At 42.8% G+C, this 12,925-nt stretch overlaps 1 protein-coding gene across 3 annotated transcripts in view; it reads right to left on the bottom strand.

Moving 5' to 3' along the window:
- The window catches only part of ILDR2 (immunoglobulin like domain containing receptor 2), a 60,972-nt gene that overhangs the window by 34,660 nt on the left and 13,387 nt on the right, over nt 1–12,925 (bottom strand). For 2 of the 3 annotated variants that reach the window (XM_072946202.1, XM_072946204.1), the window contains exons 2-3: nt 10,405–10,737; nt 9,388–9,507 (exon numbers count right to left, since the gene is read on the bottom strand). In XM_072946202.1, coding sequence (XP_072802303.1) covers nt 9,388–9,507; nt 10,405–10,737 — 453 coding nt within the window. Of the gene's footprint in view, nt 1–9,387; nt 9,508–10,404; nt 10,738–12,374; nt 12,420–12,925 lie in introns of those variants that run through there. The other variant, XM_072946203.1, reaches the window with a different exon arrangement.

The raw sequence follows: 12,925 nt of genomic DNA, 5'->3' as shown, positions 1-12,925 counted from the left end.
CGTAAACAGGGTTCCCCCGGATTAGGGATGACACACTGGCAATGAGATGTGGGGGACAGGAAGGGGCAGGAGAAGGGAACTGACATTTACTGAGTTCGCATTATGTGCTATGCAATCCTCACAACAGGTCTTCCATGTGACTTTTATCAGCCCTCCTCCATTTTTACAGTTAAGGAGAGCAAGACTCCTCAAGATTGACTTGTCAAAGGCTATATCCTGCACTGAGTCCACGGACATCTGACCCCAGCCTATGCTCTTCACAGTGGACCTTACCCAGCATCCAGATTGACCTCTGGTCAAAATCAGGGTTTTGCAACCTTGGCGCTATTGATGTTTGGGGCCAGATAATTCTTTGTTGGGGGATAGAAGGGCTGTTCTGTGCACTGTAGGATGTACAGCAACCTCCTTGGGCTCTACCCACTGGATGCCATAGCACCCCGAAAGGTGTGACTTCCAGAAATGTTTCTAAACATTGCCGAATATCTCCTGGGGGGCAAAATCGGCCCCTCTTGAACATCAAATACAGTGTTCATCTTTTCTTGCACTGTTCTCTCATTGCTTCAGAAATACAAAACATATCTTTACCAAAAGATAGTAATTTTTATAGGGACAAGACAGTGTCATTTATTTACTTTGTACCTCATTGTGCTAGGGATGTAGTATGCAAACAAGACTAGTTAAAAGTTAAATCATAATTTAAATATCAACCATACTTGAAGCAAAACGGATTCCATTCCACGGTGCCTATCAAAGAGCAAGGTTGCGATTCAGCAGTAGAGAGGTCTGAAGGCTGTAGGAGGCTCCCTGCAAAGAGTTGAAGGCATGATCCCTAGTCTTTGGAGCAACCACAAACCCCCTCCATTCCTCAAACAGTAGAACTGACAGCCATTAATCAGAATCAGATTCTAGTCAATGCCTGGCTGACTTTTCTGGCTTGTCCTTCTCCTCCATTCCTTCGACACATTTTTCTGGTTCTTCTCAAAACCAAGACCAACAGGGGCATCTAGGTAAGCTCAGGGCAAAGCAGCCAGGACTCAGAGAGGAAGCGCTGGGAGAAAAGCCAGTGGGGCTGAGTCCTAAAAAGCTTCCTCCCCTTGGTTTCATGTCTCTCCTTTCACGGGAGCCAGTGCAGTTTGCTTGGCTCTTCTGGAAATCTGAAGCTAGATGTGACAAGCCTGTCCTCCTAGAGGAATCATCTCCTCTTGAGGTCTTTCATGTGGAGCCAAGATAGCTGCAGTATAATCGAGTCTACAAATGAAAATGTGGGCACAGCCCAAGTCAAAGGATGCTCCAAAGGAGAAACCCTCAGATTTATGGTTAGAGTGTGGCTCTGTAATTAATTCCTTCTCTCCCTTCTGCCAGGAGTAAACTTTTCTTTCTTCTCCTCCAATTCTTTCCCCTTCTTCCACTGTTTATAGATCTTCGAGAGAAACAGCAGCAGCCACTCTCAGAGATCAAAGTTTTAGCAGGCAACAAAGACCTCCGAGGAGGCTGTTGCCATGGGAACTCTCTGAGCTGAAGCCCTCTTAATCGGCAAATCTCCTTGGTTAGCAGCACGGGCTGGGGCTGGCAAAGAGGAAGAGAAGGGGGAGGAGGAGTCTTGGCAACAAGTAGCCTTTCTAAACAGCCAGAACCAACGTCATGGAGGTGGGGGTAAGATGGGATGCAGCATGGACACAGGGGTGAGCACCAGAGTATTTCTGCACAACCATAGAAACAGACTCCCATCAAATCCCTAAAGCTGGTCACAAGTTCTGAGATGTCTCCTCCCAGGAATTCCCTGGTTCCTTATTATTAAGTTCTTAATGGCTTTTTAATACTAATAGGCAGAAAGGTTGATTTTAGACCAGAATAACAATTTCAGGCACAGTATTGTGAATAACTTGATTTTTCTTTAAAAATTCATGCATGCCTGTTTCTCTACCTCTTCTCTGGGTAATATATTCTGTACTTCTGGGTAAGTCACAGGAGGAGATGGAAGGAAAACTAGAGGCATGACAGGAAAACAAAGGTAATTCTGTGGCATTACCTTCACAGGGAAGACTCAGTCCCAACTTAGCACCTACTCACAAGGACCTGCTGGGACAAGCCTATTTCTGGCCTCCTGGAATAGCATTGCATTTGGCCTATAAAGAAGCAGAAATGGGTGAATTCCATCAAACATTAACAGTATGTGTTTTTGGCTGCCTGGTATTCTTATCTTCTTCATTTGGAAACAAATGCCCAATTTCTTTGAGGAAGCGATTCCTTTTCCATCTTCCCTTCAATTCACATGGTTCGTTTGGGGCCAGTGGTACCCTACATTCCTCTCCCAAAGAACAACTCACTCCCAACAACAGGACTTTTGCTGAAACTATGGAGAGAGGCAGTTTATCCTCCTGAGATGTAAGGTGTTAAAGACCATGGAAGCCTGGACCTGCTGGGGGCGACGTTTGGCGCAAGTGGAGAGAGTCTTCCTAAGAATGAAACTGACACAGAGGACACAGATGATCTGAACACTGGGACTCAGACATGCCTGAAGCTAGGACTATCCTGGGACTTATCGGTTACCTAAGCCAAAAGGTTCCCCTGAGCCAGTTTAAGTATCGATCCCTCGCAATCAAAAGAGTTCTGAAGAATACACAGTCAGCTCTGGATGATGAGATTTCCGGAGATATTTTCTTGTTTTGTCCTTTTCTGTTTTGTTTGGAATTTTTACAATAAACATGTATCCTTTTTTCCCTAAAACAGAGGCGGCATTAAAAAAAAAAAAGACAGCAGTATTTGGGGCATCACCCTATAGAGAGAATTAATTCTGCAATCTGTGGATCTTTTAGATGAGGTCAGATTTATAGAATGAACTCTAAAGCCATCGTGTTTATCCTAATATCCTGAACAAGAAAACCTGTTCCATGTTGGAAGCTCATCATATACAAACTACTGTATATAAAAGAGATAAACAACAAGGACCTGAAGAGCACAGGGAACTCTATTCAATATCTTATAATAACCTATAATGGGAAAGAATATGAAAAGGTAAATATATTCATATATATGTATTTTATATGTATATATAGTCATATATATTTTATATATATACATATGTATATATATATAACTGAATCACTTTACTGTATACCAGAAACAAATACAACATGGTAAATCAACTATACTTTCATTAAAAACAAAAAAGTTTAAAAATAAACTTCTTTTTTTTAGTTTATAAAAAAAAGAAAGCTCATCATCAGAGAGGGAGTCTCTATAATTTCCCTCTACCAACCTTAATTTCCAAAAATTGCTATTTATCATTAGGAAAATCTTCCTTAGCTTTCATTCTGAACACTCCTTAACTCATGTCCTGTTTTTCTGTTCTTGGTCCAGGGGCACAAGTGTTCCTCCAGCCATATTTCCACTGGGGCCCTTTCCCTCCTTTTTGTACTTGGCCCTTAAAAAACAAGCTACCAATGAGCCATCAGAAAGAAGGGGCCAGGCCCTTATATGGTGCATAGAAAGAAACAAGAACAAGGCGAGCTGCTTTCAGATTTTAAAATAACAACTTCCCTGCTTGAGCCTTCCTGAATGGTGAGGTCCTTTTCCTGCCAGCTGGAGCTGCCCAAGGGAACTTTATTCCTATCCAAACAGTGGCATGGTTCCAGGTTATAAACAGAGTGTTCCTGCCACTGATCCTAGACCAATGTCTAATCTCAGGGTGGCAGATTTCTGGACACTTCCACCTTCTGTGACTGTCTGCTGCTGTGGCCCTACCATCCCAAACATCTGTCTAAATATTTCCAAGATAGCTGTCACCCTCATCTCAAAGCACTCAAAATACCATGTGCGTTTCCAACCTCAAAATGACTCTATCTTCTGAATCATCAAAAAGAGATTAAAAGAGTGTTCAGTATAGTTTTTGTGTTTGATGCTGAATGAGCGGTTATCCTCCCATTTCCCTGAATCACAACTGCAGATACTTCTGAAACCTCTAAAAGAAGCATCCACAGTGATGTGTAGATGGCTCAGAAGTATGGGGAAGAGAGGGGTGGGTCTCGCTCAGTGGGGAGGTATACAATCTAGACAAGAACAACTATGTCTTTGAAGTGAGGGCTGAGGTCAATGGTTATAAGCAGTTTCACAGAAATCAAATGAAAAACTAAAGCAAATCTGGGACAAGTAAAAATCATTACCTATGGCCTCAAGCAGCAACCACATTTTTTGCAAGCATGGCTTATGCAGGGGAGCATTCTATAGCTTCTTAATATAGACAGGTCATGTGGTATCGAGGAAAGAGAGGAGGCTAGGAATCAAAGAATTTGGAATTGATCAAAGACATTCTTTTTTAACTAGGATAATAGTTACAAAACTTGAATGTTAATTTCTTCATTTGAAAAACAAGGAAAATAATGTCTGCTCTCCTATGTTATAAAGTTATTATAGAAAAATTTTGTGAACTCAAATTATTATCAGTGTACATTAACAACAGTAGGAGATATAGTAATGGTATCACTTTAGTGGATATTTATTGCTTTTTCAGGCATCTCATGTCCATTCTCCCTTTTTTGTGTGTGTGTAACAGTGCCTCGGTTTCCTTTGAGGAATTAATTCTTTTCCGTATCTTGATGGACTAGCCACCAAGAGCCTCTGATCTCCCAAGGCTAAGCAGTAGACACCTGCCCAAACTGGGCCAAATGGACTCTCTTTTCCAAGACTGATTCTTGAGTGAGGAAATGTGAGATTAGAAAAAAAAAAGTTAATTTTTTTAACGTCCATGGAGCCCTAAAGGCATTCTTTCAGAATTCTACGAATTCTTGCTATATACACCCTAGAGCATCTCTGACAGGGCAGGGACTGCGCTGTGTTCATCAAAATATTTTCACTTTCTTCCTGGGCACATACAAAATAACAGGAGTAACCCGTGTCGCTGACAGACCTGACTCCTAAAAAGTCCCACGTGATCTTCCTCACTTCCTCTTTCTGTGCAGCTGGGAGCAAAGTTCTCCAATGCAGTGAGCTGAACAACGGAGAAGCCTAGACCCCAGCCCCACCGCTTGGAAGGCAACTCCCCAGGGAAGCCTCTGAACCCACATCTGACTATGACAAGATGAAGTAATGAATTTCTGTTGTGGTAAGTCGCTGAAATTTAAGGGTTTGTTTGATTGTTTTTTAACAGAAGCTAATAGGTGTTACCCGAATATATTATCCTTTTTTGGAGACTGATTTTCCAGCCTTCCTTTCAGTGTTGATATCCTTCCAACAAATTCCTTTCCTGCTTAAGTTAGCCAGCGTCTACTTCTGTTGCTTTCAGCCATAGTCCCTGATGGATCTGTTGCTTAGTAATTATTTGAATACCCAGATAAAGAATCATGACCAATGAGATTAAACCATGTTCTATCTCACTTGAGGCTGTAGACATTGATTGTATCAACACTTCAGAAGTCAACAATTATATACTTAGTATTGACTAACATTTAAGAGGCACAAAGTAAGTATTAGTTACAGATTCTGTCTATTTAACATTTTAAAACATTCACTCAAGCTCCTTTATTCTAGACACTCTGCTAGGCATCACAGATATAAAGATGAATGAGAACTGGTCCTTGCCTCTGAAGAGTTCATGGTCCAGTGCTATTGAGAAGCTCCCAGTGTGGCAGGGGAGACCAAGACAAGGACACGTGCAGCACCAGTGTTACCACTCACATGAGGTCAAACCAGAATGTAAGGTGGATGAGGTTCTGTCCTTGGCCCTTTTCACTTTATATAATCTTCCTGGGTGACTCATCTCTTCTTTCATGGTTGTGACTACCACTCATGACTCTCAAATCTATCATCTCTAATCCCTGCTTCTCCACTGAGTTCCAGACCTATATTTTTAATTGTCAGCAAGGCATCTCCACCGTGGTGTCCCACAGGCCTCCCACACTGCACATGTCAGCAACCAAACTCGTTCTCCTGACTCTTCAACCTGCTTCCCAACCTGCGTCCTCTGTCTGGGTTGACAAAACAGTTGGTTACCCAGTTGGCCAGAAACAATGGGGTCCTTTTGACTCATCCCTCTCTCTCTTGTGTTTTTAATTAGTCGTCAAGATGCATCACTTCCATCTCAGAAATTTTTCTGTGTTGTCTCTTCCCAGTTCATCACTCTGGTTCATAATCTCGTACCGTCTCACCCTGCAGCAGCCCCGTAACCTATCCCTCTGTTCTAACCCTCCTCTCTAACAAGAGACTACCCTGTCCTAATTGTTCTGACCCTGAGATCTCATTTCATTCCTCTACGAAGGCTTCTTCACTGGCTCCCCAAAGCCTTCAGAGGAAGTGAAACGTCTTAGTCTGACATATAGGACACTTCATAATCTTGCTCCATCAACTTTTCCATCTTCACCTTTGTATTATGAGAAAACTGAATTCTTCTTCATTTGGCATCTGATTTATCCCTTTAACTTATCTTTCCTTATTACTTGGTCATCTGAAATGCCAACCTGTTTTCTCCTCCCCGTGTTGTGACCATCCTCCAAGAGGAGCTAAAGTTTCAACTCCTTCAAGCCTCCATCAGTAGCTTCTTCTCATTCTTGTGGAATTAGTCCTTTTAACCCTGACTGACTGCAGAAGACCATAGTTTACTCCCTCTGACTTCCTAGTGAGTGTGCACCACCCCGCCTGTTCTCGTAATCAACCTGTAACCCCTTTAACTCTGTCCTAAGGACTGAATTCCTGGGATGGTCAGTTTCTCTGTTATCAAGGTAGTCACATCACTCATGTTCATTTGCTTTTTAATTTGAGAGTTTTAAAAGTGAAATAAAGCTCAAAAATGACTTAATTGAATACCTTTTCCTATACACAAATGCCTGATACAGTAACTCATAAGAAATTATCTACTTTCTTAAGGTCATCAAAATATCACCACTCTTATTGCATCTTTGGAGAACACTTAGTGCATCTTTAGAATCTCCCCAGCTGTTAACAGTTCTTTCTTTATCCAGAGATGGACTCCCTCCCCTTGTAACTTCTACTTCTGGTCCTAGTTTTATCTGGCCACACAGTCAGTTTCCAGTCCCTCCTCTATACAATTTCATTTCAGGTACCTGGGGACACTTCCCAAGCTCCCTTCCCAAGTCCTCCTTCACTACACCAAATTCTCCCAGTTCCCTCAACCATTCCTCATACTAAGTCCAATGCCTGGACCAGTGGCTCACAGAGGTTGTACCTCCCAGACTGTGGACCCAGTGATCTTCCCATGAGGTCTGTATCTCCTGGAGGCTGACTTCAGGAATCAAGTTGCTCTTCTAGTCTCACACAGAAAGAATACTCAACAAATTAGCCGGCAGAATATAAAAACCAAATAATTAGAATTCGTAAAACTGTAACAGTATTTTGAAAAATTCCATAAAGGGGCACCAAGACAAAGACGACTCAAAACGTTGCGTTTAGAAAGTAAATATAGTGCTTTCTGCACCCAGAAAATTCTCACAGATTTCAAACTAACCCCTTTAATGAACACAACTAGTATTGCCCTAAAAAGCTTACAAGGCAAATTGACCATGCTTTGAACATTTCTAATTAACGTAGAACAGAGCAGAATTGTATGATTCTCCTCCCCAAGACTCCTGGCAGGTATCTGTTTATCTCACAGATATGCTGCTTCCACTGTGATGAGCTGATTTGTAGCGTCTCCACTTTCCCTTTATGATTCTTTTTAGAGTCACTCTGATTTCCATTATTTTCTCCCTTCATTGTTGACCTTTTTCATTCGAGCTTTCCTTTCACCCGAGCTTTCCTTTCACCCACCTTTCTGTCCTGAGGAGAGCGCCTTTGCCCAGGTTGCTTTGTACATTTCGATCCAGAGAAACGCCCTTCAGATACTTCGGCGCATTCGCAGATGACAAGGCTGTCGCTGTGTTTATTCTCCCCACATTTGCAGAACTGGGACCAAACTATTGAAAGTGGTTTTTACCTGGCCTCCTTTTCCTCCACAGGCAATTGCTTTCTCTGCAAATGGCTGCACTGGCCAAATAACTGTGTTCACAATTAGCTAATTGCAGGCTCAATGGACCACTTGTTCCTCCAAACTTGGCCATGGGAGTTGTGCGATTAGGCAGAAATTTATCTTTTTATTCCCTTCTGATTTAGAGAGTCATAGCAGATTCCAAATCTAATTGCCGTGTATTCTTCTACAATGTCAATATAAACCTTTTTACATTTTTATTTCCTTTTGAATATTTGTCATATTTCCCATTCTTTTACAAATCACAGCAGTTATGCTTTATATATTGAACTCAAGAAATATGGATTTGAATTAAGTCAGCCCTCTAATAAGGCCCAACTATTATTATTTAAAGGGTTAATCAGTAATAGCTAATTATTACTTTCATCCATTTTGTAAACTAAAAAATTAAGGCAGCAGAACCGTTGGTTTGCCAAAGTCATGACAGAGTAAAACTAAAATTCCTAAGTAGCAAATTCCATTTTCCCTCTGGGCACTGAGTTTCCCACAGAGGGTATAAATTAACCTCATCTGCCTCTGAAAGAAAGCACCCTTAAATATTCTCCCAAATTGTTATTACCTGGTTTCTTGGACACTTCAAAAAATGTAATTTCTTTTGGAAAATGGCTTCAAGGGTTTACCTTTTCTCCTACAATGAATGTCCTTTCTTTTCTTAATTTCTGTACATTTTATTCTAATTTTCTTGTCCAACCAACAGCTACAGAGCACAAAATATGTACTCAATTTTCAGTTTCATACAAGGAAGTCACCTCCCACTGACGTTCCTCGAATCCACAAAAGAGAAAAGTAGCCAAAAGTAATGAGTTTTCATTTATGAAGTAATTAATATTCATAAGGATTAGATTATATTTGCTTTGAAAGTAACTCAGAGACTTTCAGGTTTCAAGAAATTTGCCTTCCAATTAAACACCAGTACATCTCTCCAATAGCTCTATTCACTGGGCACCCTTTACTATCAAACATTTATAGCCATCTTGCCTTAGGATTGTCTTAAGTGGCAATAACTGAATGGGGAAAGATTCCTGATGTCTCAGGAGATCGTAACACACCAGCTTATCTCTCAGCTGTCTCTACCCGGCTTCAAAGGCCTCCGGCATTCTCCTCAACAATTAACATATAAAAAGATCAGGAAAGAATAAGAGCAGAGAGAAATCAGGGGTAAAGGTGCAAGTAGAAAGGCGGGGAGGAACTAAGAAAACAGAAGAAATACTCAAGACAATGCTAAACAGGGAGCTCTAGCTGCCAGGAAACAAAATCTAATAAATCCAGCTGCTGCTCATACGGAACATATTCTAAAACCGGTCTGTCTGTGCACGAAAGATAAAGACTGTGTGTGCACCCCGCTGACACACGCAGAGGGAGAATGGTGCAAGCGGTCTAAGATGAAAATGCCGCTAAGGGAGGCCACTTACCCAACACCAGGAGCTCCACCGAGTCCTCGTTCTTGCCCTCCAGGTCGTCAGGCGTGGTGATGACGCAGTAGTAGAGGCCGCTATCTCCCCACATGAGTTTCCCAATTTGAAGATCTGCATCTGTTATCACAAAAAAAGGACTTGGTCCTCCATTCTGTGCTCTGAGAGGAAAACACTGAACGATGGAGGGTTGGAGGGGGCCCCCTTCCCTGTGTCTGCCGTGTTCTATTTCTTTACCTGGCTGCCAAGATGTTTGCTTTATTTAAAAACAAACAAATAAACAGCAAAACAAAAAGAAAAACTAGCATCCCCAAAGTGAGAGAATTAGAGCACGACCAGAAACGGGTCTAGTCCCAGTCAGGTTTCAGGAATAGAAGACAGTTTTCAACCAGGCCTGCAGAGGCCCCTGAAAGCCAAATAAATTCCAGAATTAGTCTGGCCTCCTGGAAATGAGCTGGCTTCACAGGAGGTCTTCAAAATTCAAAGAATCAAATAGGTCACATCAAACTTTGGACCTTCTCTTGTCCAAAGCTTTTAGGGAGCAGGAGAAAATGTGGAATTGGTGCAAAACTACCTGGGGCTTGGGCCATAGCATCTACATGCAACTTGCACACAGACATCCCTTCCCCCCGGCAGAGGAACTTAATAGAGAAGTCTGCTTTCTGCATTAGAGAAAGGGCAATAAAGGCTGACGTCAAGAAGTAAGGTATTTAAGAACGCTTTCACTACGCCCATTTCTATTCAGTTCTAATAATAAATTCCTCAGACTAGAGGTCAGGCTCAGGGAAGACTACTTCTAAAGCTCATCTCTCTGTCTTCTCTAGATGTTACAACCCTCCACCCTTCTTCCCCACACCATCCCATTAAAGCCATTGGCTAGGTTTCTTGATGCTCTATGTCCTATAAAATCAAAGTGTTGAGGGATTGAAAGGTGCAAGGCTGACATTCTCTTGCATCTGGGAAGAATGGAACCAACCTCCCTCTCATTCCCTAGATTCAAAACAGAAGCATTATTACCATGAACAATCGTGATCTCTCTGCCCCTGTAGAAATCTCCTAGGGTCACGGTTGAGCCCTGTTTGGAAGCTACCACTCGGACAGTCCTCCTGCTGTCTAAACAGTCCAAGTAGGGGTCCCATTCCAGGTTTCTTTTGCTGAGAGACTGGGCCCGGGGAGAGGACATGCCCAAGGATTCCCCCATGCGATCCTGGCAGTAGGACTTGAACTTCCACTGGACGACGGCAGGCTGATGGGACGACGTGGAGAAGTGGCAGCGAAGCACAGTGGGCTGGAAGAGCATGGCCACCTTCTTCTTGTCAGGCACTGTGACCTGAAGGGCCTCGGCCATGGCTGCAAAATAGAATGAACATGTCCAGATGGCATCCGTATCCTGGACCTCACCTCACCTTTCCACCTTACCTCCCCAACCTGTTCCTCCCCTTGTTTTCTCCATTACAACTCAGAGCATCAACATCTACCTGATTGCCTTGGCCAGAAAGCTGCCCTGACTCCCAATATCCAAATGGTCGCAAAGTCATGTCGACTTGATCTCTTAGCATCTTTAATACTTCCTTCCTCCTCTTTAACCCCACTACCACTGCTTTTGTGTAAACCCTCTTCATTTCTTGCTTATAACTTTGCAATAACCTCTTGTCTGGTCTCCCTGCCTGCAGCTGCCCATATGCAGCCCATTCCCCTTGCTGTAAGTTCAGGTTACCTTTCTAAAACTGACTGTTATCACTCTCCTTCTTTGAACCCTTTGCTCAGCCTCCATGGTCTTCGGGAAAAAACCCAAAGTTCTTGGCAAGGCATATAAGGTGCTCCAACATCCGCTTCTTTCTCAGCCTCACTTCTTGCAGCACCTCTACTTGCGTACCAGCCTCCAAGGATACCAAACTAAGAGGCTCCCAAGTGGGATGTGCTGTCTCACTTCTCCAGGTCTTGGCACAAGAATATTCCTTGTTTACAGAATGCTTTTTCCTCACTTCTCTCCCTGGGAAACTCTTTTCCATCTTTCAACATATAGCTCAAAAGCTTCTTGTAAAGTCTTCTCTGACCGATCAATCCATTTGTCACTTCCTCCTCTGTAGCATCAATACCCCCAGCATTCTCCTCCAGACATTTACTGTAATAATTTTGCAAGTATTTATTTTCATGCCTCCATCAGACTTGTCAGGTCAGGTAAGGAAGATGTCTTATCTTGCTGTCTTGGCTTGTGGAGCCCATAGCTACTCAAAAAATATTTGATAAATGAGGACAATGAAGCCAGGAAGTATGACTTCGGGAGGAAGTGACTTCCCTTCCAGCTAGTGAACGAGCAAAGGGGACAGAGATTAAGGGGGAAAGAAGGCTTTGAGAGAAACAGAGAATGTCTGATCAAAGGTAGTAGACTAAGTTCAAAAGCTCTGAAGGGCAAACCAAAAAAGGAAGCGGGGGGGGGATTGGCAGGGAGAGGCTAGAAAGCAGATGAGAAGTTCAAGTGGTGAAAAGATCAATTTGAGGCTTGGTGTCCAAGAAAGAGGGAAATTTCAGTGAATGAAAGACCAGGCAAGTGTCTGAGAGGCAAAAGCCTTCTATGAACTCAATGGTAAGACCCAGAAACTCCAAGCAAAGGGAATGGTGAATGGGAGAGTTAAGAGTTTCTAGCTTGATCTGACGTTAGAAGCAGAAGTAGAATGATGATGAGAGGCAGAAAAAAGGAATGTGAATAGAAAGACATGATAAAGAGGCTCAGAACTGAATTCAGGAGCCTGCCAAGTCAGCTTCAGGTAGCCTGAGGCAAAGCGTTTCACCCTAGAATCGCAGGTGGACTTAAGATATACAAGAAAGGACTAGTTTCCATGGGGGGGGGATTTTTATTACTGCCCGTGTTCATAATGACATCCTGCAAAGCAAACTCACTCTGACAGCCCAAACGTGCCCTTATTCATGAATGTCTCTTTATAGCAGCACCCCTGACAAGGGCAAGATACCATATTTGTACTCACGTCTTCTGATCTCCAGACCCGTGCCACTCTTCAGTGAAAGCACTATGAAAAACTAGATTCTAATTCCTGTTAGGAAGGAAAAAGGCTTCTGCATTCTATGGAATGGGGAAGCGAATGCAACAGAGTGTTTAAGATTTAGTGTTCTGGACCTACCTGCTCAATAGCTACTATGGAATAAATGAAGGATTGAGTGAGCGAATGAATGACCATTAATATGGGGATTTCTAGGACTGTGCAGAGCAAACGGGTTAAATGACTCATAAACAGCACAGTGTGGTAAAACAGTTGGCATCAAGCAGACATGGCTTTGACTCTCCTCCGGCCATGTACTAATGGTGAAGCCTTAATGGAGCCTCTTCAGTAACCCTCACCTGTAAAATGAGCCTCATATTCCTTACTCACCAGAGCTGATAACACATGTTACCTCACTGGGCGCCTGCAGAGAGTGGACTCCATAGCAGAGGACTGTGACCATGACCAGCGGAGGGTGGATCTCAAATATGAATCCTCTTGTACCTTCCCTGCCTTTCCCCTCACCTCCCAAGATGAAA

This window comes from Vicugna pacos, chromosome 21 (assembly GCF_048564905.1).
Source record: "Vicugna pacos chromosome 21, VicPac4, whole genome shotgun sequence".
In the NCBI taxonomy this organism is placed as follows: Eukaryota; Metazoa; Chordata; class Mammalia; order Artiodactyla; family Camelidae; genus Vicugna; species Vicugna pacos.
The sequence above is the reverse complement of the archived record's forward strand: the minus strand, read 5'-3'. Positions and strand labels throughout refer to the sequence as shown.